Genomic DNA, 27,248 nt, shown 5'->3' with positions numbered 1-27,248 from the left:
TGTAATGGAGAACAATTAATCTCCTTGACCTGGGCTGGGCATCCACTTTTCCCTGATCCATTGTATGGCAGCACTACAACTTGAGTTTGCTTTTGACACTGGCTTGTTTTGCCTTTGATTTGTCACCTTGTTACTGTATTTGACATACATGATCCCCTTCCCGTATTGTTGTGTTCTGCTTCTGAAGCCACAGAAGACTTGTGAATTTGCAAACATATCTGAGCTCTATCTTGCTAAATGATGCTGTCTCCTGTCATCTACAGTGGTTCAAGACTAGGATTAATTCATCATCATGATGTTCGGATTGCTCAGCACCATGTAGGGACCCTTTGCCATAACAAGCAGAGCATTTGCAGCCTGAAATGGTCCACAAACAACAAGCTGCTGGCAAGTGGGTCCAGTGAAGGTCTATTGAATATCTGGCCTAATGACCCCGGTGCAACAGTGCATTGCAAGCCATTGAAAGCCATACCCCATGCCTCAGCAGTAAAGGTACAAAGGAAAAATGCTCTATTATTTTATTTCACATATAGTACATTTAACAGAGAGAATAGATATTTTTCTAAACATATTTCCATGCAGTATTATTGCTGATGCAGTAAAACTATGACCTGAATAAAAGGCTGTCAAGATAAAATAGTGTAGCCTTTTATTTTATTTAAAGTGAATTTTGTAATGTGGTATTATACCACCGTGGGTTTCAAGCTTAACAGAGTGAAAGTCACCTCTGCTACTTGCTTTAGATTTAGAGTGTCTAGGAACACATAAAGACTAAAGGTAGTGACCACACAGACATTCAAAAGTACAAGGGCTAGTCACTTTTACAAGTTTTATTAAAGTTACAATTAAAGTTATGATTACCCAAGCATATAGAAATTTTATGCAGACCTATGCACAAGTCACAAATGTAGTTATACTCGCATCCTTAACAATCGTGTTTAGGGTCAAGGGGTTTCTCATGAATTGCTCATCAGCAGAGGGATGGTTCCTGCTGGAGTTTTCCATAGGGAGCTCAATTTTCCCACTCTGGGCACCCTCTTTTTATAATGTAATTCTGACTATACCTCATTAGTGCACGTAGCGCACTCTGCGGTTGGGGCATGTGTTAGAAAAATGTGATTACTGGGTATTTTGTAAGCAAAAATTACTCTTACGTTAATTTCACCCATTGGTACATCTTTTCCCGTAATCTTAGGGCATCGGGTTAACATTTCTTATCTCTATGGCCTAGCATGGCTAAGCTAAAATCTTACAGGCCTCAGCCTGTAGGCCTTGTGTTTCAGCCCTAATTACATAGATACCTAATGCATGATTGTTCCCTTCTAACTACTGATCAATTTTATATTTCTATAATCCTACAACTTACTCTATTTAATATACGATGATTATATATGACATAACTTGTTAGTTAATCCTGGTCACACAATAAATGAACAATAAACTAAAATCATTGGCTACAATAGTACTTCTTCCATTGCTGTACATGGACTTTTAAACTTTAAGGGTTGACCAATAGTCCTGCTTAAGTTCTGCTACCCAGAATGCACTAAAGTTAATTTCAGACACCAGTTCCCCTAATGAATCATTCTAGACCACAAGTAAGTTATTAGCAGTTTTTGCTGGTGCTTTGGTTTCTCAGATGTTTCCCCCCCCACCCTTCCCATTTAGGAGCTATTTTAACTATGATACCAAATAAAAATAAAACGTACAGAAACAAAATCAGTAGCTCAGGATCAGAGGATTAATACAAAAACGTTCTGCCACTTCTAGAAGAGAAGCATTAGAATAAAATTGTAGCTATTCTCCTGGAATTTTTAAAAAACAAGGTGTTTTCCTCCCTCTCATAACCTTGCTTTCCTTCATGGGTGTAACATCTGGTGACAATGGTTATGATGGGATAAGTAATGAAGGGAAGCACTAGATGATTGAAAGTGTGGGGCCTAGATTTTTATGGGCTCCTTAATCTTTAAAATACCTGAATCTGTGGAAGAGTAGAGATAGCAGAAAGCAGCAATGGGAGTTGGGGGAACCCAGGTTTTATGGGCTGTGTATCCCTGAAAATAGTTTGAAACTGCAATGGAACAGCAGCAGTGAAAGGTACTGGCAAGCAGCTGAAAATTGGTGGTATAATTGGTGTGTTTTATTGGCACTCCACCAGGTATAGTTTGCAACTCAGGAGTAGGCAAGAAGCAGTTTGAAGAAGTCCTAGAAGCCTGGAAGCATACAGGTCATAAAGAGTGAGGTGCTGCTGCAGTCCTGTCTGGCCTTAAAATCTATGGATATATGAAACACAACGTATAAGAAACAGCTGGAGCCAAGGGAACCTGAATTTTATGGGCTTACATGGAAGCAGTGAGGCCACAGTGAAGCATTGGCAATGGGGGCCTGAAGCAGTGGCTGGAGCTGAGGGAACCTACATTTGTGGTTTCCCTGGAAGAAGTCTGGGCTGAGTTAGGTGTGTGTGCATTGGGATGGGGGGCAGAAGCACCTCGAGTTCTGACCCAGGTGTGTTCTGAGTGACTGTGCTTCATTTCTCCAATCCATTTTATAGGCAAAATCAGTTACATTCCCCATTTCCCCTCTTCCAGCTAACCACCTTTTAATCCAGCATCTTATCTATTCACTTTCCTTCAGGCTATGAACTGGTGTCCATGGCAGTCAGAAATCCTTGCCACAGGAGGTGGAATGAAGGATGGATTTTTACGTGTCTGGGACATAAGCACTGGGAAAATCATTGAAACCACAGGCACAAAATCGCAGGTGAACGCATAAAATGTCTTCAAACTTAAGCTCTGTGAGCTGCACTCTCCTCGTACAGCTATATTCTTCAGGCAAAACTCCCATTGACTTCAATGGGAGTTCTGTGTACAGAGTGGCTGCAGGGTTCTGTCTGTCTGTCTATGCACTTCTACTACACTCAGTGCTGTGTTATCTCGTTGGGCTCAGGATCAGTTCATTCATGTGCCAGTCATCACCATCCCTGTTTCCTCACAACTTTTAATTTGGTCGGAGAGGAGGTAACAGAGAAGTGGTCTCATAGCAGAGCCATGTGCTATCCATCAATCCTGGTATTGACCAAATGCCTAACGAGGAGAGGAAGATGTGAGAGAAGCAAGTTTCCCAGGAAGCATGAGAGCACTAGAGCGGGGAGAGGCATGAGGAGTCAGAGAACAACAATCAGTCTCTGTAGGTTGAATATGAGGAGACAGTGGTCCAGATTCTCAAGTGGTGTAAATTGTCATGGCCCCATTGATTTCCCTGGAGCTATACTGATTTCCATGAGCTGAGGCTCTGGCTGAGGATTTTGTTTTTAGATCTGGCAGGATGTCGCCCTTTTTAGAAAGGATGATAATGTACCTGCACTCAGTAACAGTCGCTATAGAGGGAAAACAAATAATCCTTCCATGAATATATAACTATTTTTCTGTTGTTGCTCAGGAACTTGTACATTTTGAGCATTTACTAAGAACATTGTCAGTCTAAAAACAGTTGAATGGTACATGTAGATCCTTTAAAAAATTTTAAATGATTTTTTAAACTACACTAGATTTGCTCCCTGTTCTGGTTACCCAAAACCAATGAATTAATGACTGGACAAGGCCTCCCTAAAAATCAGATGAAAATATGGAAGTATCCCACACTTACAAATTCAGCTGATCTCTATGGTAAGTATTTCAGTAAACCAGTTTTTATCTCTCTAGTTGCACTCTCTCTCTCTCTCTCTCTATGTAATCTATGCATTTACACACACACACACATAATTAAATAAAACACGCTAAAAAGCAGCCTTTTCAGTCACACACACATACAGGTGTGATTGAATATACTTTGAGTATTTTATATTGAATATACATAAACTCGGTGTGCTCATGAATGAATATCTATATACAATATATATATATACATACTATATATGTGCATCTAATTATCTATCCATGTGCACACATGCACACACAATGGATGTCTATGTATGTGATTGGAAAGGCTGTGATTTAGCTTATTTAACTTAACAATGAACTACCTCTATAAAAATACTTTTTTGGCAATGGGATTCCTTTACATCAGCATATATTATGCCGGAGGCCATTTAAGACCCAGTCTGAGGGTACCCACCATTTCTCCCTCTTCTGTAGGTCCCACAGTCCAATTTCACTGAGCATGGAGGACTGGATAGAACTCTTGTTTCATCTCTGTCTCTCAAAAATTAGCTGACATGGACACTACAAAGCCTTCCAAGACTTATCCCTTCTTCCTTCTGTGGGGTTGAGTGAACTAATGCAAGACTGCTCCCATCCTGTTCTGGCCTGGAAGACATAGTCCACAAGCTGACTGGGGATATTGAGTCTAGCAGCTCAGAGTGCTACCTGTAGAACACCAGGCCAGCAGCTGCTTCCAAAATAACTTCTGAAATAATTCTTTCCACAGGTCTATTTGCTAATTAGCTTTTTGTTTGTTTTAATGAATGACTTTGACCTAATAGTGCAAAGGAATGTGTGTCAGGTACCATAGTGACAGCTAGAATGAGTGTGTTTTCCTTTCTGCTATGTGAATGGTGTTTCATGAGGCTGTGGTGCAGGAATACGTCCTATTAGAGTCTTTTCTTGCAATTTGTGCTTCTTTTAGCTGTCACTCCCATATGTTAAGTTACAGATCATCACTGGTTTCAGCATAATCTGAAACAATTCAGCACAGGCATCCAAAATTAAATTAAAACACATGTCCAGTTTATGTACAAAAATGCACACATATTTGTATACCTAAATGTGTAAGCATTTACTGCAGTTCCATTTGTGTGTCAAGTATTTGCATGCTCAATGGCAAGTTATCGCTAACATGGTTTTCTATTTTTTGTATAATAAGAGTGTCTGTTCATTTAAAAATACTTTTTCTGGCACATTTTGGGTGCACTTTTGTGCAGTCTTTAATCACTGTTACACACTGGCTGGCTTTCTTACCACTCTATGCCTTTCTACCATGGTACTGATAGTAAATCTGAATCCATTTTCATCCATTAGGGTTGCACTGGGTGAAATTCAATCCTGAGGTGAAATTCATCCCCATGCAGCATCCGCATAAAGCCTGTTGAACACTTAGATCCCTCTTTATTTTGAGGGGTTAAGAGGAACTCTTATGGTGTATACTCCACAGAGTCTCTGTGGGGGTCCAGCCAACCAAGTGGCTGCACAAATACATTCCTATGCGTCTCTTGTGTGCCAGCAACTTGGTCCCAACACCAGCCTATGGGGGACTGGCATCAGTGGTCAGATTGAGGGTAAAATGGGGGAGGGAACTGATGCATACTTATACATATGTTATGGCCACAGTATTCTTGTGCAATTGGCAGAGAAGGCTGAAGAATGACTTGTTATATTTGTGGCACTATCAGTTTAAACTTTTGCTTTACATTCAGTCGGTAAGTACAATCTGAGACTTTTCATGTGTTTGAATAGCATATGTTTAAAAAGCCTGAATGCATATGGAAATTAAACCTGCTTTTGCTTTAACTTTTGATAAAAACTCAGCTCTCATGCTTACATATGAAACACTCAGCACACAAGTGACATTTGCTACAGCAGCACAGTCACCCGGGGTCACTCCATTTCCTCTTGAGTTTTACCTCTTCACAATGGAAACTAATTTTCTTAACTGTGAAGACCAGATAATTATGAACCAGAAGAAGTTTCTACTGAAGGGGACTCTGCCCTGTTATAAGCATATGGAGTTAAGAGAGAAAATTGATTATATATATATATATTATCCGAGAAACCCTTAGTCACACGAGTTTCACAAGAAAGAAAGTAACAGATGAGTCATTGTTGGGTTTCAGTTTTTAGAGGCTGGATGGCGCTGAGCACCTCACTTGATGGGCTGCGCTTCCTCAGCTACCGTTGAATTCATTCGGAGTTGAGGTTGCTCAGTACCCTGCAGGTTCAGAATACAACACCACTGGAATAGAACCATCTTTTTAAAAACATTGAGTCCATTCTTTGGGTATTTCTGGTAAGTCTCTGACTCTTTTCCTTCTGTGTTTATTATAGCCGCCCAGAGGAGACTGTGTTAAGAATTCTTTGCAATGCAGACTCATTCCCACTCACATGCACTCAGCATAGGACTGCCCATCCTGCACTCTTGCTTAATGATCCAGTAAGGAAGCAAAGCCTGAAAACTAATCCATAGTGGAAATAAATTAGTGACAGTAGCACTTTAATATTAAGCCTTGGGCAAAATTCCAGCCTAAGGGCACTACTACAATTAAACACCTGCGACTGGCCTGTGTCAGCTGATTTGGTCTCATGGGCAGCAGCTAAGGAGTTGTTTGATTGTAGTGTGGACGCTGGGGCTTGGGCTGGAGGACTGAGCTCTGGGACCCTCCCTTCTTGTGGGGTTCCAGAACCTGGGCTCCGGCCTGTGTAATTCAACAGCCCCTTAGCCCGAGCCCCATGAGCCTGAGTCAGCTGACACGGGCCAGCCACGGGTTTTCAGCTGCAGTGTAGACATACCCTTAGAGTCTCTGCCAAGTGACATCAGCATCAGTACTGCTCTAATTTGCTCTAAGTCAAAATGGCCACAAGGGGCCATTCCAGCAGCCTGGCAGTACTTGGTCACTCTATCTAAGGGACTCGTATGGCCCTTGTTGCCATCTGAGCATCTCATCTTTTTAATGTATTTATCCATACAACATCCCTGTGAGGTAGGGAAGTGCTGTTATTCCCATATTACAGATGGAGACTGAGGCACAGAGAGATTAAGCAAGTTGCTCAATGTCACACAGGAAGTCTATGGCAGACCAGGGAACTGAACAACTCTCCTTAATCCCAGTATAATACTTGTCCATCTTTCCGCTATGGCTCTGTCTGAATTTTCTCAGCTATGCCTGCATGCTGGGGGAGTCCTTACATAACCAGGTAAGCCAGTTTTGCAGCTTTGTGCTGGTGGAGTGGGGCAAAGTAGCCACAGCAGCCAGCCAGAATCTTGCCCCTAATTTTTTCTATAACCAGGGGTGCACTCAACATACAACTCCAATAAATTATTGTGTAGGAGCTTTTTCAAGAGGGCTTTATAGTGCAAATAACTCAGAAGTTGGAGACACTGTCTCATAATTGCTGGATCAGTGGCAAAGTGTCTGAGAAGCATGTGCAGCCACAGGAGAAAGATCAGTAGTGAGGCACGTTACCAGTCATAGATTAGACACATATTTTGACTGCAGTGGAGAATCAAGAGTTCAGGTTTAAAACTAAGTGGCATAATATTCTCCTTTGAGAGAAAAGCCTTGCGGAGCTTTTGTAAAGTCCTGATAGTTCAAATGTGACCCCAATAAGAGGAAAATTTTGCTTTCAGCTTTTTCTTAGTGTAAAACTGCTGTAAATCTTAGGCTTGCTCAAACCAAACAGCACATCCTATGCAACATGTTGTGCAGCTGTAGTTATAGTAAACCAGGCCTTACCACGGGTGGGCAATTTTCAAAATGGCAAAGACTTCTCATTTTAAAATCATGACATCTCCCTGATCTCTGTTATAAATATTGTGGTTTTGTTTTGTAGGTCATAAAGGAAGAGTCTTGCACGTAGCACTGAGCCCAGATCATAGCAGGATCTTTTCTCTTGCAGCTGATGGAATGGCTTGTGTGTGGAAATACTGCTAATCTGGCGAAAGCAAGGACTTTCAGGAGGATTATTCTAGTTAGTTGTGGCAACTTTTTTCCATTGACTTTTGAAAATGAGCAGTTAAAGGTTTTTGGCAATGAGAGTAATATAACAAATCTGCATTCTTTCCAAATGAAACATGGAATAAAGATAACACCTTTGTTCAAGAGAAAGCACTATTCTAGTTAGTTCATTATCACATGGAACGTGCTTGAGCCCAAACTGCCCATGCTTTAGATGAAAAACATTCTAACTCTGATTAATAATATCACATTTGTTTTCCTTAAACCCATAACACATGCACAGAGAGCCAGCACGAGGACTATGCACCAATTAAGTCTCACTTAATGCCTGTTTTGAGCCATAGGCCTAATGAATAGTTCTATATTGGCCTATTCTCAGGAGTACAGTCCATCAGGGTATGTCTACACAGCCCACAGAAGCAAGCCTCTCAGCCTGGGTTGACAGACTTGGGTTAGCAGGGTTTGTGCTAGCACAATAAAAATAGCTGTGTAAACAGTACTTTGAAGTTGGAGCTCAGATTCTGAAACCTAGGGAGGCTTTTATTAAACCCCACCCCTCTGTATTTCAAAAAGTTTTTAACATCTAAAATAATAAATGCATAATAATCATAATTATATGGTCTTTTTGTAACTTACTAGTCAGTTACTTGTCTATGTCCAGGAAACAGAGGCTGTAAGTCTGTGTGGCTTTTGGCTTAAGCTGTGGTGACTTACGCCTTTTGCGTTAGAGGTCACCAGTTTGATCCCCTGCATTAGCAAAGATTATAGCTATCATAGTTACATAGTTTCATACTTGCTGGGGCAAACTCTCTTTGATTTTTTAGTAAGACTTTGCCTGAATAAGGACTGAATACTGACATAAGCTAAATAAGGACTGCAGGATTTGGCCCAGTGATCAGCAAGCTCTCATTCAAAGCATTTTAAAGCCTTTGCAATCCATGGATGTCTCTGACGTTCTCCTTCCACCATCTGAAAGCAGGAGAAGCAATGGACTTGGAATGGGCTAATGAGAGACAAGAGAGAAGGAAAGGCTTGCCTCTGTTCCCAAAAAGACCCTTGAAACATTTTTTGTGTGTGAAAAGAGCCCTGTAGGAGTAGAAACTCATGGCCCTTTCTGTCTGAAAAATATTAGAATGGTTCCTGTAACTCAGCTGGGGAGGTGGGAGTTGAGATGAGTGATATAAAGTCAGCCCATGGTTTTCAGACAGAAAAATTCAGCTGCGGTGGAATGGGTGACGAAAGGCAGACAATGTTAAGGGGGCTGCAGAGGCATCTGGAAATGAATCTACGATGGTCACATCTTTTATTCTCATCCATAATTTAAAACCACATCTCTGCTGTTTGTAAATCACGTAAGAACTGACTTTAGGGCTGGAGAGCAGACACCACCAGTTGCATTTTCTCAGATGTCACAAGCACATCAAAAGTTGTTCATTTACAAAAAGTGTAATATAGCCCAAAACCTCTGGTTTAGTGGCCACCTATTGTGGTCTTACTTCAAAGCAGGTTGGAAAATAAGAACTCTTTGGTGGTGCACGTAGAAATAACTACAAAAAAGCTGAGGTCTAAGAACAGGAAATTATTAATTCAGAGTTTGTCTTCCAGTATGAACATGGCTATTGCAGCTGATTTTAACAAGCATTTAAAATCTGTGACCAGAATAGTGATTTTCCCCCCCTCTCAGTTGCAGAAAAGCAGAGGGAACAGTAAATTGTGAATTTGTTTATTTTCTCCTACTTATTTCTGGGATTTTTTCCCATTTTTCTGTTGGGGAAGTTTGAACATCATAACCTCACCAGCTAGATTAGGGGAGATATTTGTTTTGAATCTGATCATACTTTGCTTGATAAATTGGAAGGGGATTCTCAGAAAATACAGTGCTGTGAGGCTGATCCTTTCTCCTTCTTACATTGCAGAGGTCCTTAAAATGTGAAATCTTGATTTATTCTAATTTTTCCATTGGCATTACGTTTAATGGTGACGTGGGAACTTGTTTCTCTCCTTGGGCTGTCAGAGTTAGTATTTGTTAAGCTTCTGAGCACACAGCAAAGCCCATCTTTTTTCTCTCTTTGCTAAGACTGTTGAGAATGAAGTAGATTGAGATGGATATATTTATGGGCAGTCCTTTTTCTATGTGTATGTTGTGTTTTTTCATTTCTAGGATCGGTACCTAAAACACTGGATGGGTACCTAGAGACGTATTTAAATAAATAATTAGATTAAATTAAATTAAATTAATGCACTAATGAATGCATCCATCTTAAGTATTCATGTATTAAAAACACAATAAAAAGACTGTGGAATGTTTTTGTTGTTACTGCCTTTTGTGAGATGGGCGTGATGTAATTTAGCACTTCTGCCATAGATGGAACACTGTAGAATGAGTATCAGAACAAAGAACTGCACAAAAATTATGTCTACAAATAGCAGTCTCTTGAACTTTTGAATAATCTGTTCAAGGATTGCATCCTCCTGGATTCTCTAGAATATAACAAGGTTGTTCTCAGAGTGCTGCATAACTGAAGAGATTAGAAAATTTAGATCCATGGAGCTCTTCGATTAGCTTACAGTATAACCTACTGAAATGTTCACAAAAGAACAGACATGGGGCTTGCTTGGTTAAATTCATCACCTTATCTTACATGCATCAGGCCTTCACTGCTCCAGGATGGTCTGCTGTGATGATTCAATGATTAAATGATTATGCCTGTTCATTTCTCACTGGCTACCTCATTAGCCTGTAGTAAGTGGAAATCATTGCATTCTAGATGGCAACATGTCATTAGCTAATCATGGGTTTCAGAGTAGCAGCTGTGTTAGTCTGTATTCGCAAAAAGAAAAGGAGTACTTGTGGCACTTTAGAGACTAACAAATTTATTTGAGCATAAGCTTTCGTGAGCTGTAGCTCAAATAAATTTGTTAGCTAATCATGGTCACTCTTCCCTATCTATCCAATAAACTTTTATTGGCCATTCCCTAGAGGGGGAGATCTGATGGGAATGGGTGCTGTTTTCTTGATCTGAAGATCTTTCCAGTTTAGGTGAGAGGGCATTTCAGTATCCAGGCTCACTAGTGTCTTTGCTGTAAATGCCAACAAGTTTAAACAGTGACAGAGGTATTTAGATTATTTTTACTATGTGAATCCTGAGCCACTAGGAATGATGCTGAGTCCAACTGATCTTACAGAAGCCATCAGACAACATTCAGGTACAATAATTGCTGTTCACCAGAATCAAACTGGGGAAGATTCAAGACATTTCCCTAGAGAAGGAAGGCTTCATATTTTGTGCATGCTTATCACATGTCTTCTAGCCCAGCATATCTCTTAGACCTTTACTATGCCAGACCCCCTCTTTCCTAGTCTCTTGGGTTCTGTTGCGCTAGGAGGACCATGAACTAGGGTGACCAGACAGCAAATGTGAAAAATCGGGACTGGGGTGGGGGGTAATAGGAGCCTATATAAGAAAAAGACCCCAAAATTGGGACTGTCCCTATAAAATCGGGACATCTGGTCACCTTACCATGAACATTATCTGACTGTGAAATGGAGAAAGGATGAATCTTTGGTTTTGAGCAAATTGTTGTTTTTAATTGACAAGTATGGTGTCTCTAACATCCAAAATGAAGGTAAAGAGAAGGAGCAGATTAGAAGAAAAGAAGAATGAGAAAATGCTACAATAAGGCGAAAATAAGAAAATGACAACAAAACAAAGAGTGGACAGAAAGAACAGAGGGTGAATTAAGGGGAGTTTGTGGGGAGAGAGAAACACAAGATAGAAACAGTCCCAAATGGCAAGTGTCTTTGAATATCAACTACATATTTTCCTTTACATTTTTTACTTTAAAAATCTTTATATCTTTTTCTCTCTACTTGGATTTTTAGAATCACTTCCCCACTAACCACCGGCTTTGTGCTGGTAAGAGAAAAAGAAATTGTTCAGACTTTTATTTAATAGAGTACGATTAATTTTATTCCCTCTGTTTAGGCAGAATATTTTGGGTGTAAATTCCAGTCACTGGGCCAAATTCAGCTCTCAGATACATTGGTGTAATCCCATTTGGCCTGGTATTCTTCTATCCTCCCTTATTTACCCACTATGTGTGTATGTGGTTCTTTTTACAGAAAAATAAGTTAAATAAGTAATAGCAGGAAATATGATTCCTAACTGAAAGCAGTGGTTAAGCACTGGAATAAATTGTCTAGGGAGGTTGTGGAATCTCCATCTTTGGGGATTTTTAAGAGCAGGTTGGACAAACACCTGTCAGGGATGGTCTAGATAATACTTAGTCCTGCCTTGAGTGTAGGGGACTGGACTAGATGACCTCTCAAGATCCCTTCCAGTTCTATGATTCTATGCAAAACTATTTTTAGGAGGAAAAATACTAAATACTGCAAGTACTGACTTGGTGCAATAGAAACACTAATGAAATATTGAACAGAGATTTTTGTATTTGGAACTTTTAGTAAGAAACTTAGTTTTGGCCCCAGGAATTTAAAGTTCTCTGTCTTCCCTACCCACATCAAATGCTATTGGTATGACAACACGCTTTTTTTTTTTTTTAACTCCAGCAATATGTCAGCTGATGCTATATGCATGGCTGGTTTTAGTCTCTGTTTTGCTATGTTGTGTATCATCTTCAATGTTTAATGGCTCATAAAGAATGCAACAAAATGACATTTTAATTAAAATCATATGGAATATATCTCCACCCATTAAATATTCTTTTCCCTCTCATAAATCTGTTAGCTATTTCCTCCTGCTGGAGAAAAAACTCTGAAGATATTTATGGAACTGGAAGTGGCTGAGTTTATCAGTATGCACATGACAATACATCATTTTGGATCACAATCCTGTTGCTGGAAATGTTGGAAAAGTGGTCTGATCATTTCATGGCTAAGATATCACTGAAATCTAGCTAACTACTGACACTGTAGTTATGCAATAGGACTTTTATATTTTACTAGCTAGTATTTATTATACTAATATTTTATCTAACCAGAGAAATTGTCTATCATTTCACTTGAGGGTTTTATATAGGTGTGACACTCTGTACCTTAAAGTAGCACCCTGGAACCTCCATATTTACCACTGCCATATAATTATGATATGTTTTGTACAAAGTATGCCTTGTGAGGTATCATGTTAAAAGTCTTGATCATTTGAACATTAATATTATGTTGGATCGTATGTACTGTCATTGTATGTGAAGTTATGAGGTATTGCTATATATGTTACTGAAATATGTTGTGAGGTTGGGAACACCCACAACCAGCCTTTCAGTTGCAACAAAGGTGGGCCCATCAAGAAAACAATCCGCTATCCCCGAAGCTCCTTAGAGAAGGCATGTACTCAGTGGAGACGGCTTGACCAATGGGGACTGACTGACCCCCAACGTCACAGCAAGGATCTTTCTAGCAGCTGGAAGAAGGTATGAAAAGAGAGACAGTGACATCATCAATTGGCCTCTCTCCTCCACCATCTCAACAGTGGGAAGAACATCTGGAAGAAAAAGATTTTGAACTGGGGAAGAGTGGTCCCAGGCTGGAAGAGTGTCTAGTCTATGTATTGAGGAACTGTAAGCTGCTTGTACCATCTGTTAGGGTGAGACATTGCTTGATTCAAATCTTGCTTAGTCTGTTCAAGTTAGAATTTAGACCGAATTTCTATTTTATTTTTAAGGTAAGCAGCTTTGATCTCTTTGCCTGCTACTTATAATAATTTAAAAGCTATCTTTCTGTAGTTAATAAATCTGTTCATATTTTATCTAAAACAGTGTGTTTTGGTTGAAATGCCTGGGGGAATCTAAGATCAGGTTAGCAAAGGTGATGCATGTCCACTTCCACTTTCCTATGAAGAAATGACGAACTAAGTAATGAACTTACACTGGTCAGGCTTCTGACCAGTGCAAGATGGTACAGTTCTGGGGTGCAAGACTGGACAGCTGGGGGGCATTGGTTGAAGCCTCCCTATCTATGGTTCATGAGTGGCTGGGAGACCATTAATGTAACTCAGTTGCGTGTGTCCCTGCCTCTGGATGTCTGTGTAAGTGCAGTGCCTGTCAGAGGCTTGTAACTTGACATCAGCATCACATAGGAGAGGCAGCCCAGGCTGGTGGGTTTGGAGGGCTCAGCAGTCCCACAGTCTAGGTTGCATCCTGCAGACCCTGTCACAATGGAGTTTTCAGCTGAATGTTTAACATAATGTATGTTATAAACAAGTATATACCCTGACTGGTTTGCAAATAGTTTACATGTTCAAAACTGCACATAATATTTTTACCGCAAGAGACAGGGTTTTCCAGATAATTGCATATTTCAAGCCACAAACTTTATTGCCTTTTCTTTATTAAATGCAAAATATTATAATGTAATGAAATGGTTGAAGTTTTGAAATACATAGAAGTTAGGAAATTCAAAATCATTAGATTTCACAGTCAAATAAACTTCCCTACAAAGTATGCAGTCTTTGAAACTCCTCAGGCTGCCAGACCTAACAGCCCCCTTCAGAGGGCCTTCAGAAGATGGGGGGTAAAAATAAATCATGGGCTCTTCAGAGGAAGGAGAGGCATCAACAGTATTTCCAGGATTCTGGGGTTATTCCTAGAATCTCAGTGACTCTCCAGGATTTTTACGGAAATCCAGATATAGATATGTGTAGTTATTCTCAATATGCAATTAGGACCAAATTCTATTAAGTTCAGTGAGAGTCGGATTGGACCTTGAGCTGAAATGCTCATTATCTATACAGAGATCTAGTAAATGTGCTTTGTAAAGGTGAAGTAATACTCCTCTCCTTAGCCGTGAAGCACCTGTGTAGCCCCCCTGTGGCTGAGAATACAGGGCATATACTGTTATAGGAGAATGCTATGCTTATGTTGTGCTGGGGTTAAGGTAATTTCTTTGCTGAAATCACATATATGAAATTTGTGCCCCAAAGTGAATTCTAATGGGAAAGTTACAAGCGATTGAAGGGGCTTATAGTGAAATTACCACTTCAACCATAGTATGTACATGAAGCTACTGCATAATACTCTGATCATACTGACTTCATCATTCAAAAATAAATTTTGTTACAAGTAAATATATATCAGAGCAACAGAAAATCAGTCAGTGATTGACTCAATCTATAAGTCACCCCCTATGGTTTTCTTTATCCAGAGAAGATGCGTCTTCGTAAGACGAGTGTAGACACCAGGGCTTTGAACAGCACCACACTTGTTTCTCTTGCCAAAGGAGGTGATGCCTTTCAATTCACCATTACATATCAAAGGACCACCAGAATCCCCCTAAAGAAGAGGAAGACAAACTTGACATCAGAATTTACAAAGGTTTGAAAACACACCGCTAATTAAACTGGTGCACGTGTGTGTGTGTGTGTAGACAAGGTCTGAGGAAAGTTTTCAGAAATTAATTCTTACTTCTATTGGTCTTTCCTAAGAATATGTGTTCTGTATTTAAAAAATGAAAAAGGTTTGAATCTGATCCATTCATTTGTGAATTAAATAGAGAATAAATCTAATTTAGTAGTAATGAACATGTCCTTTTTTTTATAATCTGAAACAAACTGGAAACTTTGCCCTTTGAATGCAGAAAGTTTCTGGAAATAATTAGTAAATCTAATCGAAAAGTAAAACTTCTATGTCGGTTGGAAAATTAATCATCTAGTAATGTACTTGTCGGGGTGTGTATAAAACAGATAGTACAGTGTGTTAACCCTTTTATTGCTGGATAGAAAGGCTTCTATTACAATGGAGAATTGGACAAAACCTTTGAAATCATCAGTAAGTCAAGCCATAATATACCAGACAAAGTTGCCAAGAGGTGTGATTTCCCCCCATGTCCCCAGTGTATATAAATGGATGGAATATTCTGCAACAGACAAAAGTTAATCCTTTGTCTTTTTCTCCTCTTTCTCCTGATTTAGATTATAAGTAAAGTGGATTTGAAGATCTATATTAGGAATTTTGATAGTGCCCATCAAAGTAGTATCTACTTTCCTGATCCTTCAAGCCCTCATTGGTACTACTCATGTGATTAAAGTTATAAATTTCTAAAGTATATTCAGGATCAGAGACTAAGTGGTTATAAACTAAATCAGTCTTTGTTAAGGCCTGAAAATGCCCTACCTACACTAGGATCAATTTAGTGTATAAATATGATGTAGAATAAATGTTTTTAGACTTTCTCAAATATTTTTAGAACAACAGCTTTGGATCATTCCTGATGACAGACTGTATGAGAGAAAGATGCATGACGTGAAACAAAGGAATGGGAGTGACTTGTTAGTGCATTGTAAGGTATTAGCCATTACTTCTGGATAGGTTGGACAACCTCCTTTTTGAATCTACCAAATGCACTTGGGTGTTCCTTTACTGTATCAGAAATGAAATGATACAAAGCCATGAAATGACTCATGAGAAATATAAGCAGGACTTGGGTCTTGACTCTGCTTCCATTGAAGTCAATGAGAGTTATAGAAATGACTTTAATAACAGCAGAATCAGACGATTGGGGCCTCATCTTGTAAGGTCTTGAGTAACTTTTGTAGAGTGTTTTTTGAGCACCCTCAACTCTTCAGAGGCGGGTACTCACTGCTCCACAGGACTGGCCTAGGAACCTCAGTGCAAACTTGTACTTATTTTCTGTTGGAGTGCAAGTATATTAAGTTCTCAATTATTAAATGTGTCTCTCTGCATAAAATTAGAAGCTATAAGGCTAGTCATGAGCAACTGGGGTGGGGTCTGCAGTAGGTACTCAATTATTACCTGCCAGAGAATGTGAATACTAGTGTTTTTGTAAAAGTCCACTCCTTGATGGATGATTCCACTTATAGCAAAAAACATTATATAATAAATTAATTATGTAAACATTGTGGAAATATGGCTGTTTATGTATAGCTATCACCACCTGATATGGCTGAAATTTGTTTTATCACTTGACTTATGTACATATGAAATACACTAGACCATGTAAAGCCTGTTCCAAAGCTCAGTGGAGTCAATGGGAGTCTTTCCATTGATTTCAGTGGCTTTTAGAATAGGCCCATGTAGCTTAATCTGAATTACTATTGTAGAGACTGGACATTTCCACTGCTCTTTCTCCACTAAAGACCATTTGACTGCAGAAAAGGAAAAATATTTTCCTCTTTTCCCTGCTCAGAAAAGCATAAAAGTCCAGTGGCCCTCAAGATAGTTTACAAATCAGAAGCTTTGATTTTAAGTCTTAGGAAATCAGATCAGCACAGTCCTTTATAACTCTCAGACACACAAAGGGCTTGTCTACATTACCTGCTGGATCGATTCAGTGGGGTCGATTTATCGCATCTAGTCGAGCGCTCTCCCGTTGACTCCGGTACTCCACCAGGGTGAGAGGCACAGGCGGAGTCGACGGGAGAGCGTCAGCCGTCAACTTACTGCAGTGAAGACAAGTAAGACAAGTAAGTAGATCTAAGTACGTTGACTTCAGCTACGTTATTCACGTAGCTGAAGTTGCGTAACTTAGATCGATCCCTCCCCCGAGTGTAGACACTTGTTTTGCAGCTGAACTAAAGACCTGAGCATTCTGATGGGCTCATCATACCCATTGTTCTACATTTTATTTTTAAGAGCCTCTAGATGGGTACAACCAGCATATCTACTTACAACACATGAGTCTTTTCCTCCCTTCTTATCTCCAGCACACACCATGTTCATAGTTATAATGGGTTTATAATTATAGTAATTCTGATCATTGCAGGTTCTTCTGTCGATGATGGTGATGTTGACTTCCCTCAGGATATCAGAAGGTTTACGCTCTCGATTCTTAGTTATTCCCCATCCTGCTACTTGGCAATTTGTTCCTGGTTTGGGATCAGTGTCTGTGTTAGGTAGCTTAATGGTTTTCACAGCTTTATTAATTTTTGCTGTCTGTTTAAGCTATTGGATAATAAGAAGACATGGTTATTGCAGGGGGAGCTGGTAGTAACCCCTGTCTTTAAGTTGCTCAATACTCTCCATTATGATTATGAAATATTTTTGTGACCTTTTCTTGGAGAAGATCTCATACCTTTGGTATTCAGCAGCAGACTACTCTTGAGCTTGGGAAGTGCCTTTCATTTGCCCCATGAAATTTTATTCAGCTTTCCATAAGATACTATGAAAAATCATAATTTCCCTTCTCTGGCTTATGGTTGTCAGAAAATTTTTGGCAACTTGCCAAAATAACTGAACACAGGAACATTCCAAGGTGCTGGGCTTATACCTCTGCCAAAGCAGCAAAACCACTGTATTAGGAACATCTGGGAGTAGGGCTGGTCAAAAATTTCCATTGAAACTGTTTTTTGACAGAAAATTGGGTTTTCATTAAAAAAGTTTTTGTGTGAAATGTGTCTGCTTTCTGCAGAAATTTTTGTTTAACTGAAAAACTAAAAAACGAAATATTGTGGCTAAACCCAGATATATTTCTATTTAGAATGGCTTTGCAGTGCCTCATGGGAACTGTAGGTTGGGAGTTTTATGCTCCAAATCTCTTCTATGGGCTGGCTCTCTGGCTGGCCTAAATTTCCCATGATGCATCATGGCCAAGGACTCCTATGATGCACCTTCTTCCAATACCAAAATGGGAGAAAGTGATACATTATGGAAGATGGAAGTAGAAATTACCACATCTGAGGTGGAAGTCAAACTCAAACATCTTAATTGGACTAAACTGGGGGCCCTGGATAATCTCCATCCAAAAATATCAAAGGAACTGGCACATGAAATTGCAAGCCCAACAGCAAGGATTTTTAATGAATCTGTAAACTTGGGAGCTGTATCCTATGACTGGAGAATTACTAATATAGTACCTGTCTTTAAGAAAGAGAAAAAAATGTGATCTGGGAAACTACAGGCCTGTTAGTTTGACCTCAACTGTATGCAGGGTCTTGGAACAAATTTTGAAAGAGAAAGTCATTAAGGATATAGAAGTAAATGGTAATTGGGATAAAATACAGCATTGTTTTACAAAAGGTAGATCTTGCCAGACCAACCCCATCTCCTTCTTTGAGAAGATAACTGATTTTTTAGACAAAGGAAATGCAGTAGATCTAATCTACCTGAATTCCACTAAGACATTTGATACAGTTCTACATGGGAAATTATTAGTTAAATTGGAGTCTATGGGGCTTAATATGAAAATTGAAAGGTGGATAAGGAACTGGTTAAAGGGGAGACTACAATTGGTCATACTGACAGGTGAACTGTCAGGCTGGAGGGAGGTTACTAGTGGAGTTCCTCAGGTATCGGTCTTGTCACCAGTCCTACTTTACATTTTTATTAATGACCTGGGCACAAAAAGTGGGATTGTGTTAATAAAATTTAGAGATGACAGAAAGTTGGGAGGTATTGCCAATATGGAGGAGTACCAGAATATCATACAAGAAGATCTGGATGACCTTGAAAACTGGAGTAATAGAAATGGGATGAAATTTCAATAGTGCAAAGTGCAAGGCCATGCACTTAGGGACTAACAACAAGAATTTTTGCTATGAAAAAGGCTAGTTCAGTCTTAGGATGCATCAGGCAAGGTATTTCCAGTAGAGACAGGGAGTCTTAGTACCATTATAAAAGGCACTGGTGAGACCTCCTCTGGAATACTATGTGCAATTCTGGTCACCCATGTTTAATTCATGATTAATTCATACTGGAACAGGCGCAGAGAAGGGCTACTACGGATGATCAGAGGAATGGAAAACCTATCTTATGAGAGGAGACTCAAAGAGCTTGGCTTGTTTAGCCTAATGAAAAGAAGGTTCAGGGAAGATATGATTGCTCTCTATAAATACATCAGAGAGATAAATACCAGGGAAGGGGAAGGAGTTATTTAAGTGACATGCTAATGTTGACACAAGAACAAATGGATATAAACTGGCCATCGACAAGTTTGGACTTGAAATTAGATGAAGGTTTCTAACCATCAGAGGAGTGAAGTTCTGGAACAATCTTCCAAGGGGAGTACTGGAGGCAAAAAAGCTAACAGGCATCAAGACTAAGCTTGATAAGCTTATGGAGAGGATGGTATAATGAGGTTGCCTGCAATGGCATGTAGCCAATCTGCGATTGCTAGTAGCCAATATCTCCAGTGGCTGGACACTAGATGGGGAGGGAGCTGCGTTACTACAGAGAATTTTTTTCCAGGTATCTGGCTGGTGGGTCTTGCCCACATACTCAGGGGCTAACTGATCACTATATTTGGAGTTGGGAAGGAATTTTCCCCTGGGTCAGGTTGGCAGAGACCGTGGGGTTTTTTTTTACTTCCTCTGCAGCATGGGACATGGGTCACTTGTGGGTTTAAACTGGTGCAAATGGTGGATTCTCTGTAACTTGAAGTCTTTAAATCATGACTTGAGACTTCAGTAACTCAGCCAGAGGTTAGGGGTCTATTACTGGAGTAGGTAGGCAAGGTTGTGTGGCCTGCAATGTGCGGGAGGCAAGACTAGATGATCATGATGGTTCCTTCTGGCCTTAAAGTCTATGAGCATATCAGAAAGCTATTGGAGAGCTAGCCCCACAGAGGAGAATGGGAGCATAAAGCCCCTGAACTGGAACTCCCTTGAGGGACCACAATGCCATTTTGAATAGCAATATTTTGTTTTTTGGTTGAAAAATTTTGCCAAAAAGTTGAAAATTTTCATAGAAAATTCAGAGTAAAACAAGCAGACAAAAAAATGTCAGAACAGCTGACAGGTGGAGGGGGAAGAAAACTGGGCTGGGCTCAGCTCCCCTTCCATGGCCCTGGCCCTAGCACATGGCCCCAGTGGCTCATTCCCCCACCCAGAGGGGTACACGGAGCTGGAGCTCCCCTATCTCCCAAGAGTGGGACGGAAGAAAGAGAATTAGGCCAGTCCTGGTGACTACTCCATAGACCCAGCCCATGTCCTCAATTGCCCACTGCCTGCTTCTGGAACAGTAGCCTTTCCTTTAGCCAGCTAGGGTTGTTAGTCCTGTAGCTCATGTGGTAGCAATCTACCCTACAGAGCTCAAGATTCAGGGGTTTAAGCCTACTGTTGCATGATAGAGGATCTTTTGTAACTGAATAGAACACAACATATTTTTGCCTTTTTCCTTTAAAAAAAACCTAGGAAACTATACATATCCCCCCAAAAAACTACATTAAAAGAATGTTAGATTGCAAAGTCAAGTGCTTGACATTTAGGAAATGGCAGATTTACAGTTGCTCATGAATTTCATTATCACATAGTCTTTAATTATCATATGATATGCTATTTTTTTTCCACTGGACCCCTGCCTCATTCACTCAAAGGGTGCACTGTCAGGCAACTGTAAATTGAGCTTTTCCTAATTTCCTAAATAACATTCTTTTAATGGATTTTTAAAAATCTAATGAATAGCTTAAGAGAAGTAAAAATATTAAATGGGAATCAGATATTTGACTAACAACACTCCCTATAACAGGGATTGGTAACCTTTGGCCCGCGGCCCGCCAGGGTAAGCCCCCTGGTGGGCTGGGCCAGTTTTTTTACCTGCCGTAGAATCATAGAATCATAGAATATCAGGGTTGGAAGGGACCTCAGGAGGTCATCTACTCCAACTCCCTGCTCAAAGCAGGACCAATCCCCAACTAAATCATCCCAGCCAGGGCTTTCTCAAGCGTGACCTTAAAAATATCTAAGGAAGGAGATTCCACCACCTCCCTAGGTAACGCATTCCAGTGTTTTACCACCCTCCTAGTGAAAAAGTTTTTCCTAATATCCAACCTAAACCTCCCCCACTGCAACTTGAGACCATTACTCCTTGTTCTGTCATCGGCTACCACTGAGAACAGTCTAGATCCATCCTCTTTGGAACCCCCTTTCAGGTAGTTGAAAGCAGCTATCAAATCCCCTCTCATTCTTCTCTTCCGCAGACTAAACAATCCCAGTTCCCTCAGCCTCTCCTCATAAGTGATGTGTTCCAGTCCCCTAATCATTTTTGTTGCCCTCCGCTGGATGTTTTCCAGTTTTTCCACATCCTTCTTGTAGTGTGGGGCCCAAAACTGCCAATGTTGAATAGAGGGGAACGATGGCGGGCCGAGGGTTGTGCTGGCTGCTGCTTCCCGCAGCCCCCATTGGCCTGGAACAGCAAACCATGGCCAGTGGTTTGATCGGCCGAACCTGTGGACGCGGCAGGTAAACAAACGGGCCTGGCCTGCCAGGGAGCTTATCCTGGCGGGCTGTCTGCCAAAGGTTGCCGATCCCTGCCCTATAACGTTAGATTACGTAATACTTTGCACAATAACTAGTTAACATATTCAGATGTCAAGTATAGGCTATTATGTGCACAAAAATATTTTCTACAGGCAGTGCTCCTTATAAGAAGTCAGAAGTCTGCACAGGAAGTTTGGGAAAGTATAAAATGACAAATGAGTGTATGCATAACAAAGTCAGAAATATTATATAACTAAAGATTTAGTTTAGAGTCTTTGTAAGGCAGGTAGCATGCCATCACATTTCCATACAGAATAGAAAGTTGCATATGCTTAAAATTCTGTTTAATAAAAATTCTATACCTGCAGAAGCATAATGTCATTTTCTTTTTCCTGCTCATTAAAGCATGGGTAGCGAATTGATCTTGCAATCTTAAAAATCTGTTGTTCTTTCTCTTTCTTTGAAAGTGAATGAGCTCCAAGAATAACTGTGCCTGTATCACTGAAAAGAACAACATAGTTAATTGTATTAATTATACAAAACTATACATGCGTTCAGTAGTGTTCATTTCTAGTAGGTACTATACTCTCTTGCTGATAAATACACTGCTGTAACTTGTTCTTTAGTGTTCAGTTGCTTAGCTACAAAGTTGATCAATCTCTTTTCGTATGCCAAAGCAACAAATAATAATTAATACAATAATAAGAAACAGCACATTACTATTAATAATTCATAATTATAAATAATTACATGAGCTAAAATCATACAGCTATATCTGTACCTATATGAATTTCACAGGGTCTTGGAGGGGTTTCGGATCTCGGGATACAAACCCGTCCCTACAGTTTTGGTTCTGGGATTGATACAAAAGTGGAAGAGATCTATTTTCTGGTTTCAGTTTGGATGCATCAGAAATTTGATGAGGACAGCTATACTGGGAACAGAAATCTTATAAAAACTGACATTTATGTGATTTCTGCCATTTTGGGCTGAAATCTCATGAGAACAACTAATGGAATCTGGATGCTGTTTGATCTGAAATCAAATCTGAACAGTATCATTGCTTTGACCTTGAACCTGAATCCCAAACCTTTGAAATATTTCCGATCAGGATCTCAACACTGTCTCCTCAGCCCACATCTAATTCAGCTCTATTGCCTCCCCTTAAGTGTCTGGCCTCCTTACAGACTCACCAGACAATGGAGGTGTCGCTTACTGATCTGTGATTGCTAGGGGTTCCTTGAATGGATGCCTAGGATTCTATGCTCTTCTTGGCCAATCAAGGACCAGTTTTATATCAGACCATGCCACTAATTGCTCCAGTGACTCTAAAGTGCACTGTGATTGCATGGGAGGAAGTTGCACATGCATTTAAGTTGAGCTGGGATATAGGATTGGAGGACATTCAACAGCTCTTCCAATCTCAGCAAGATTTGCCCTTCCACCCATTCATGCACTGTGGGCAAGGCTATGGGGAAATGATCCTTTTTTCTCAGGACATTATATTGGTGTTTAATTGCTGGTTGAACTTTATGCTGGCTAGCTATTGCATTTTCTCTTTGTTCAGGTCAAGCCAGAATTGCTCTCTGTTTTCCATATGTTCTTGTACACTAATATTGTAACTGTGGGGCCCCAAGAAGTCTTTACAAGGAGCTAAATATATTCATCTGTTTGGGCTGTGACAGTAGGGATTAATCTCTCTCTCTCTTTCTGAATTGTGAGATCCAAGCTTCATTGGGATTGAAAGACTTGCCAGGAGAGACACTGTGTGGGGTCTGGCTCAGTGGCAGCTCTAACCCTCTTGATGGGGGTAAAAGGTGGGACTTGTGTTTTAAATCTCATATCCACACCTGGGTGGGCCAGATAGATTATTCGGCTAGGTAGCCTGTCAGTCAGGAGAAAGGTTGCTAAATTATTAAGGCCACCCTAGCCAGAGGCGGCAGGTTTATATAATTTTTGGTGGTGCCCAGAACAGGTCCAAGTCCCGCCCGTCCCCACCTGCCTAAGGTTCTGGGAGGGTGTTTGGGTGTGGGAGGGGTGTGGGCTCTGTGGGGGAGTTTGGGTGCTGGGTGCCGGCTCTGGGCTGGGGCAGAGGGTTGGGGTGCGAGAGAGGGTGAGGGGTGTGGCACTTACCTTGAGCAGCTCCCGAAAGCGACCTGCACACCCCTCTGGCAGCGGCTCCTAGGCAGGGGCGCTGGCAGGGTGTCTCCACATGCCGTTGCACGCAGGCACTGTCCCCGCAGCTCCCATTGGCCACAGTTCCCAGCCAATGGGAGCTGTGGAGTCGGTGCTCGGGGTGGGGGCAGCGCACCGAGACACCGCCGCCCCCCCGAGGCCGTAGGACCTTTCCGGCCACTTCTGGGAGTGGGGCAGAGCATGGCCAGGTAGGAAGCCGCCTTAGCCCTGTTGTGCTGCTGGTGGTGGTGGCGGTGGCCGGGGGCCCCTGGGCCCTTTAAATCCCTTGGGGGTGGCGGGCAGGGTTGGGAGATGCTCTGCGGGAGGCACGCAGGGGTAGCAGGTGGGACCGGGGGAGAGACCTGGCCCCGAACATTGGTGAAGCCGGGGCCCCGTGCCCTGAATAATCCTGGAGCATGGGCACCACGGGCCTATATAACTCGCTGCCCTGACTCTAGCTGCAAAGAGTTTGTTCATCCTCACCTTCATTTGTTTATGTTCTTGCTATTTCACAAACTTAATTCATAAAGAAAATAATTTAATTAATAAATATATAAATTAATACATAAATTAAAGAGCTATTTTAGCGTATCCTCAGGTAATGAACTGCATTCATCTTATACAACAAAATGACACAAATTTCATTCCACTTTTGTGGGCAGCTATTTTGTACTGTTTTGAACTTTGCTCAGCAAAATTGTGATTGACTAAGAAAAGAGTCAATAAGTCTTTCCTTGAGTTAACTGCTGCTATTCTATGCCTGTGTCCAAATAGTAGTTAACAAAATATCTCTGCATATAGAGAGAAGGTTAGGGCACCTTATTATGGCTTTTGTTATTCACGAACATGTTGAAATGGAGACCACAATTGATTGGTTGCCAATGTAAATGCTAAAGTGTAATAATAAGATTATAATCCCAATTACACTAGCTATACAAAAATATAAGAGATATTAATTTTCATGCTTCAGAAGATAAGCTACTAATTGCCTGGAGTTGGAAGAAACACACCTCACAGGCATATTATTGCATAATTATCTATTATGACAGGATACCAGAGTAGATGAAACATTAATTTTATTTGTTGTGGCAATTTCTAAAGCATGCTAGATCTACATTATCAGGCATTAGCTTTGGTTCATATTGTGTGTTATTTACTTTGCTGTTAAACTAGTAAGAACATTCTATGAGATAGAAATTTTTAGAAGAACTTACATTTTACAATGGGCTGCCGTTAAAACCCAATTCTCTTTGATCAAAGCTCCTCCACAATATTGTTTCCCTTTGATTAGGGCCATATATGGTCTTGAATGTGGAGTCACTGCATACCCTCCAATGATATCCACACATGAATCTAAAAATAAAAATAAACCAGGCTTGACACAGTTGGGACAGCATATAATGTAAAAAAATCCCATTCATAGAGAAAGGGGTAGCATAATTTTACAATATAATGCATATAAATATATGCACAGACTCACAGTGCTGGATGTAGCTGTATTAGGGGTGGGATTTTTAAAATGGGTCTGTGTTGATCTAAATCTGCTTCCATTGAGTTCAATGGGAATAGAGTTAGGCCAACCCTGATTTTGAAAATCCCACCCTAAAATACTAATGGTCTTGCGGAGCTTTACTTGCTTGAGCTGCAGTTGTTTCCATTGATAGGTTCACCAGCTTTCATTATGCCAAAGAACCCTGGATCTGACACTGTCTAAACATTATGCAGTATATTTATAAGTGTACTCTGAAAAAGTGGATACACAATTTACTACATAAATCAGATAAAGAGTTAAATGAACAATATTTTTTCAAAAAAGGTTGGAAATGAAGAGATTTATGCCAATTGCAGCATCATTTCTGATGGAATTTTCTGACTCCTGGATAGATATACATTTTTTGAGAAGGGAAAACATGCAAGGTTAATATAACTCTTCTAGACTCCAGTTGCCTCCCTCCTTTGCAGGTTGAGTTAAGATTTTCCCTTCATATGTTATTTTTTGATTTGTCATAAGGCTTAACTTTTACAATCAATGGAAAATAAATAAAAATGTATTCTTTCTCTTACTTACTGATAACTTCATTATTTCCATATATCTAGCTACATCTTGCTGTACACACATCATGAATTACAATGACAATGGATAAAAGCAGCACTTACCTCCAGGAATTACCAGGAGAATAATGGTAGCAGAAGCAGACAAAGTGAAGAGAAGCCCCATTATTGCTGCAGTTTGTTCTTGTATAATAAGTGTCTAATATATATTGAAAATGAAAAGGATGTGGTTTTTTTTTTCCACTGAAGGACATCTGACATTCTGTAACTGTGAAACAAGAAAAGAACCACAATATAACTTCTACGATGTCTTGAGGAAGGTGTCATTTCTAGGCACAGCACCTGCATCATGTATTGATGAGGCATGAAGCTAGGAGCCCCTGAATAGGGCTGGCTGGAAAACAAGTTTAGAATTCAACAAATTGGCATTTTCTGACAAAAAATGTTTGGTTAAAAAATTTCTGACCAGCTCTACCTCTGAGGTCGAATCCCAGGCCTAATATTAGCTCACTGTGTGCTCTTGGGAGAGTCACTTAACCTTGCAAGCCACTGAATATCGGTTTCCTCATGTTTAAAATACCTCAGTAATGTGCAGTGTGCTAGTTGGCTTAGACTTGCACATTTCTTGAAAATGTAACATGCTAACTACTATTAACCTGAGACAAGTGTCAGATCTTGTGCAGTATGATCACTCCTGCTGAGACACAGTACAGCTGGTCTTGAATCAGTGTGGACACGAAGACAGAAAAAGAGACTAAAATGCATTAGGAAAGTGAGATGATACAAAGATTAATTAGCCAAGGAAACTGCTAAAAAAGTATTTTATTTCACCTGTATCTTATTTAAAGAAGAATGTGCTTAACCGAGAACAGAGGATGTTTAAAAAACTGTTGAGGAGGGGAGTGACCATTATTCGTTTGCTGCATCTTCATACTAACTAGAATGAGGGAGCGAGATTTTCTTATAGTTCTTTTCTGAAATATTCTGAATGTACAGTGTGCCTAAGATTTTGGGTGATAGGAACAGGAAAAGGCCATCCAGCTTTCGATATGCGGCATTTTTTGGTTGATCTTAATCCTACATTTGGGCTTCTCCACATGCTGGCCCTGTCCCTTTACCAAAAGAAATTGAGATGTCTTTTGAACCCCCTGTGTTTCACTTAATTTCTCTGATACCAATATCTTATTTCA

At 40.3% G+C, this 27,248-nt stretch overlaps 2 protein-coding genes across 3 annotated transcripts in view; one reads left to right on the top strand and one right to left on the bottom strand.

Annotated features, from left to right (window-relative positions):
* CDC20B (cell division cycle 20B) overlaps positions 1–8,701 on the top strand; it is a 47,662-nt gene extending 38,961 nt beyond the window's left edge. For both annotated transcript variants that reach the window (XM_043547201.1, XM_037902797.2), the window contains exons 9-12: positions 264–492; positions 2,635–2,760; positions 3,548–3,665; positions 7,542–8,701. In XM_043547201.1, coding sequence (XP_043403136.1) covers positions 264–492; positions 2,635–2,760; positions 3,548–3,665; positions 7,542–7,642 — 574 coding nt within the window. In that variant the 3' untranslated portion in view covers positions 7,643–8,701. The remainder of the gene's footprint in view (positions 1–263; positions 493–2,634; positions 2,761–3,547; positions 3,666–7,541) is intronic.
* Positions 8,702–13,971: 5,270 nt separating this feature from the next.
* Positions 13,972–26,326, bottom strand: GZMA (granzyme A). The gene is made up of 5 exons (XM_007053863.4): positions 26,164–26,326; positions 25,221–25,359; positions 22,194–22,332; positions 17,309–17,581; positions 13,972–14,953 (listed from the first exon to the last, which is right to left on the bottom strand). The coding sequence occupies exons 1-5, from the start codon at positions 26,222–26,224 to the stop codon at positions 14,792–14,794; spliced, it is 774 nt and encodes a 257-aa protein (XP_007053925.2). The 5' UTR covers positions 26,225–26,326; the 3' UTR covers positions 13,972–14,791.
* Positions 26,327–27,248: the final 922 nt, after the last annotated feature.

The sequence above is a fragment of the Chelonia mydas genome, chromosome 5 (genome assembly GCF_015237465.2).
Source record: "Chelonia mydas isolate rCheMyd1 chromosome 5, rCheMyd1.pri.v2, whole genome shotgun sequence".
In the NCBI taxonomy this organism is placed as follows: domain Eukaryota; kingdom Metazoa; phylum Chordata; order Testudines; family Cheloniidae; genus Chelonia; species Chelonia mydas.
The sequence above is the reverse complement of the archived record's forward strand: the minus strand, read 5'-3'. Positions and strand labels throughout refer to the sequence as shown.